Source organism: Boleophthalmus pectinirostris, unplaced genomic scaffold (genome assembly GCF_026225935.1).
Source record: "Boleophthalmus pectinirostris isolate CB_2022bp ecotype Guang Dong unplaced genomic scaffold, ASM2622593v1 HiC_scaffold_3, whole genome shotgun sequence".
NCBI lineage: Eukaryota > Metazoa > Chordata > Actinopteri > Gobiiformes > Gobiidae > Boleophthalmus > Boleophthalmus pectinirostris.
In genome coordinates, this window is record NW_026571299.1 from 26,114,402 (window position 1) to 26,119,457 (window position 5,056).

A 5,056-nucleotide genomic window follows, 5' to 3' on the forward strand; every position below is an offset into this window, starting at 1 on the left:
GGAGTACTTCCCGTATTACCACATGACATCACAAGGTGGAATAGAGTTTGTTGTTCTGTTTGAGAGAAGAAACTAAATATGCAATACTTATGTGCTAAATCTGTGTGAATGAAAGAAAACACAACTCCAGGTGTTTATGACTGAGCTCGCTATGGTCGGGGAAGTAACAAAAAAAAAAAACAAAAAACAACAAGGTGGAGATTGGAATGAATTAAGTAATGTTTAATTAACAGGAATGTAAAAGGTAAATTGATAAAATAGGCTAAAATATGTACAGAAAATAACCTAAACTAAGAAACAAAATAACAGGATTAACATATGAGTTTTGTGCCAAAAAACGCAGGTCTATACAAAACGAGACACAAAACAAAACTAGATCACAAGTGTCCCAAAGTAAAACCACATAAACCCACAAACAGAATTGAGTGACAAAATAAAAAGGCACAAAACAGAACTAAATTAAACAAGTGTCTCAACCATAAACTGTATAAAAAAAATGGACTAAGCGAGTGTGACGTCACCCATAGTGTTCAGCGTTGCTCAAATGAGGGTCTCGATGCTCACGGTTACAGAAGCGAATCTGAAGCCAGGCTTCATGTTATGAATAGGATCTTTTTATGGACAAAATAGCGAAAAAACAATCCAGGATCATGTAGAGCAGGTTAACATGAACATTTTAAGACCAAAATGATGAGGCTCACCGCAGGAGTTACAGATAAAGGGGCGACAAGATTCTAATGTAAGTCAGCTGGAGTCAGAGTCAGAAGGAGCTGAAAGAGCCACCTGGCGAACTTCCTACTTGGCACACGGCGGTGAGAGCGTTAGTAATGTCCACTCATATATACGGTCTATGGTCTCAACACAAACAAAGTCAGACACGTACTAGTACAAATGGTTGGCACTAAAGACACACACAAACACAAAATGGTAGACTGACCACAAAGGCCAGCAGCTCCAAACAGGTGCTGTCAATCTCCTTAAATAGGGGTCGGAGTCTGGAGGTGAGGCAGGATTGGTCAGGTGTAGAAGTGCTCCACCAATCACAGACCAGGGCTCCCACAGCAGGAATCAGGACAGCCAGCAAAAGAAATTAAAACACACAAAACAAGTCAGAACTGGAGGCCTGGGTATGTGATGAAATAACATTATAACATTGATCAGAAAAGAGTGTAGTATGGGCCCTAATGCAGGGATCATGGGAAAAGCTTTAAGAAATTCTTTATCAAAGGATGTAAAGAAGACCGACTGATTGAAACTGAGCAAATGGCTGTGTGTGTTTAGCCAGACTGGTGCCACCTAGTGCCTCCGCTCAATTTCATTTCTCTCTAGCAACTACGTCAGGAATCAGAATACACTAGAATACACTAGTGACTAGACGGATTCGCAAAAAACCCTGGAAGTGCAAGTTCGGGCACCAGCCAGTCAGCGAAGAGCCATACATTCAGTGTTGTCAATGATTCCCAAGATCGAGGATTTAAAGCCGGAACAAAGAGAATGTTTGGTGATTTTTATCAAGAGGAAAGACGTTATTGCCTTTCTTCCTACAGGGTTTTGGAAAAGCTTAATTTTCCAGTTAGCCCCATTAGCGGCGCATTACATATGTGACGACCAAATAACAGCGGTTGGTTAAATGACAAAAAGTACCTGCCTAACGTTGAGTGAACAAATTCCAATGCTGCGAGGTCAGATGGTTTCTACGAAGTGAAACCGGCTGATGAATTAGGCTAGTGTATGCAAACCTAAAATCTGTTTTCTGGAGTTGTCAGATTACTGTAAACTACAAAATTTAATATGATCAGCTTTATTTGTGTCAATGGGGAAAATATTTTAATTTATTTTTTTCTGCATGTTAAAGCATATCGAAATCAAATCAGTATTGTGAGCCATGTATGGAGATATGTATCAAATCATGGGAAAACAGTTTTGTTGCATTCCTGTTATATATAGAGATGAGTGCGTCAAACATGCACTCAACGTTGTGAAAGCATTAAGCCCCACACCCTGTAGGATCTCCGGCGAGAGATAATGATAATCATTGTACTTTGACTTCTAAATACTAGTATTGTTATGCTAAGAAAAAAAAAAAACTGTTGAGGGTTCTAGAGTTCATTTTTACAGCTTCACCAAAATCTGTATGCATTTATCTTATTTAGATATGAAAACAATAAAACAGTAATTACGACTGGTGTAAAAATGAACACACACAGTAGTTTTATTCATGTTTTTGTGTTTTATTTAAACAAAAAGTTGTAAAACACTGTTTGGTTTAGCTGCAGCTTTAAGAAATGTAAATATTTCTCATTAAATGCATAGTTTAGACAAAGACTGCAACCGTATGGGCACATCGCAATAGTGTTCTAAAATGTCAATAAAGTTTGATTTTGTATGACTTTCCTATATTCTTCTTCCTATTTAAAGTCTTTAACCACTTAACCAGATGCAGTGTGCCCGGGTGAGGTCTATAGGCTTTTAGGCACAGTTTGGAGGTGTTTTATAAGTTAATTAACAATATTTCATTCCAACTTAAAGGACAAAATTGAAAACAAAATTGAGATAAACTAGAATGTTCTTAAATTCACAATTCCCTTTAGAGCAAGAAACCATTTGTTCTTTTATGTCAACACTGATATGAACAAACCAGATCATTTTTACAACTTCCTCAAAGAAAAACATTGATTTCAAAAACTCCCTTTAAAATTCTGCTTTTAGTGTCACATTCTTCACAATACTGAGCAGAGCCTCTGGACTGAATTCAGAATCATTATTTTAATTTCTACTTTAAATGTGCACTGTGTAACTTTTCTGATTGAGCATTTGAGACAAGCAGGTGGCATTATTAAAAGACCCTGTGTTTTTGCTTTAAGTTAATGTTACACACTATGGCATTAAACATTTCTGTCCAGAATATAGTTAATTACACAAAAAAACATGAACCTGAAACCTGAAAAACATGTCTGTATTAGTCAAACCTCTCCACAGATCTCACTTGGCCTGGCAACAGTCAAATGTCATACAGTGGAACATTCTAAGCAAAGTAATAACATCTCCATGGAGACAAGCTTGCCCTCTCCTACACCAGAAAAATTACATAATGCACCTTTAATACATCTAAACCGCAAGTCCAAAACTCAAGAACGGAGATCTTTTTCCTTTTACCATGAAGTATCAGGCTCTCAAATTGCCCTCAAAAACAACAATAACAAATGCTGGCTCTGGTTTATTTGAGTGGATATTACATTACACAGACTGAGGCCTGTGCGCTGAGAGCTGTGGTCATGATGGATCGGAGGAGAGGCGTTTATTGATCCGTGCCCGCTGCCCTCTTGGCTCTCTTCCGCGGAGATGTTTTAGGAGACGCCTTATCTGCAACACAAACGTGAATATGAGCAAGAAGTCTATCAAGAACAATAACGCAGGAGATGAAAATGAGGAGAAAGAAGAATGCATTGACGGAAAGTATATTCTCAGTATATGGACAGATCATCCCTCATGTGAAAGCTCAGAACCTCCAGAATTCCCTCATTGAGCTACAGAGGCTGCACTAGCACTGATTCATGTCTGATGCACATGCTGGGGTTTAGGGAGTGACCGTTCAGATCAGAGAGAGGCACTTTAGGTTTAATCCAATTGGAGTTTAGTACTGAAACTGGTAACCCAAATGAATGTGAGGCTCATTCTGCTTTCTGACTGGAGAACCAAAACAGTTCACTGTCAGTAAAAGCATGTTGTTTGGAAATTTGACTGTATTTTTTAAATGGTGATTCAAAAAGTGTCTTATCTTGTTTATGTTCAGTATTAGCCTGTCTTTGGATCAGTTTAGAATGTTGTGATTATGTGATCCTATTGATTTCCTGTTTATAGATTGATTGACAGGTGAGAGAAGCAGGCGAGTCTTACTCATGGCGTTGAGCGTCTCCTGAGGGATCCAGCTGATGTCCACATCGCTCATGTTTCCTGTGCCTTTCTCCACCTTCACAGACAGACGCTTTCTCTGCAAAAGAAATAAAAACACACATTTAAGTTAGATATATGAATTTAATTTGTGTAAAAACATGCCAACTCCACACAGTAGAACCCAGCCAGCCGTCAAGGAGCAGTTCTGGTCGAGGGCTGTTATTGACTAAAGCAATTCTTGCTTCTTAACACATGCTCTGAGCATCTATTAACTAAAAGAAGGCTTAGAGCGCCGCTGGCAAAACTCTCCAATTCATTAGAATCTCACACACAACCATTGTAAATACAGAGAAGTACTGGGAGCTATATTATAATCCAAATAACATAATTAGTACTAAGACACCATCGACTGAGTGATCCTGAATAATGGCTTTTGGACTTTTATAAACAAATGGAGAGCCTTGGTTTTTGGTTGTTCGGTTTTCTAAGCATTTTTTGAGATTTCACTACAGACAACTACAGAAATATTTTTAACCATGGACTGAGCATGTAACTGAATGACTAAAGGCCTACAGCCCTACACTGGTCATGTCCATGAGACAGTGCTATAGGATTAATACACATTGAATAGAAACAAGATAAATAGTGTTGTATTCTTAGTTGACTGCATGACTGATGACAAGACCTTGATGTATGAATTTCAAATCAAACTGAACACATGTTCTGTCCCGGTCAAATAAAGTGAATTAAATACGCACCGTTCTAGACTCCAGGACCTGGTACATGGCAAAGACCATCAGAGACACCAGTCCAATGAGGAAGACGTACATGAAGATTCTGCAGGAGAACAAAGACAGAATGAATACATTTAGAAAAAAGATACTTTCTCATTTATGCATTTAGTTTTGAATTTTTCATTATATTTTTACAGTATAATATGATGAGACAGATGCACACTATTTGTTGTAATGTAGATGAGTGTTATCACAATACTAACATTTCAAACTTGATTTTGATCCTGAAGAAAAGCCTTGATTCTCAATACCATTTTTGATATTACAGATGAATAGAAGATCATTTCCACCACAAAATAATAATGCTTTCTTTACGTTACGTGTGGCTCAATACTGGTGTTGATAACATTACAAAATTACTTTAAAAC

At 37.8% G+C, this 5,056-nt stretch overlaps 1 protein-coding gene across 1 annotated transcript in view; it reads right to left on the minus strand.

The window, feature by feature from the left end:
- Positions 1 to 2,210: 2,210 nt before the first annotated feature.
- The window catches only part of LOC110171294 (translocon-associated protein subunit alpha-like), a 10,113-nt gene continuing 7,267 nt past the window's right edge, over positions 2,211 to 5,056 (minus strand). The window contains exons 7-9 of the mRNA XM_020936987.2: positions 4,653 to 4,731; positions 3,898 to 3,991; positions 2,211 to 3,363 (exon numbers count right to left, since the gene is read on the minus strand). Coding sequence (XP_020792646.1) covers positions 3,299 to 3,363; positions 3,898 to 3,991; positions 4,653 to 4,731 — 238 coding nt within the window. The 3' untranslated portion in view covers positions 2,211 to 3,298. The remainder of the gene's footprint in view (positions 3,364 to 3,897; positions 3,992 to 4,652; positions 4,732 to 5,056) is intronic.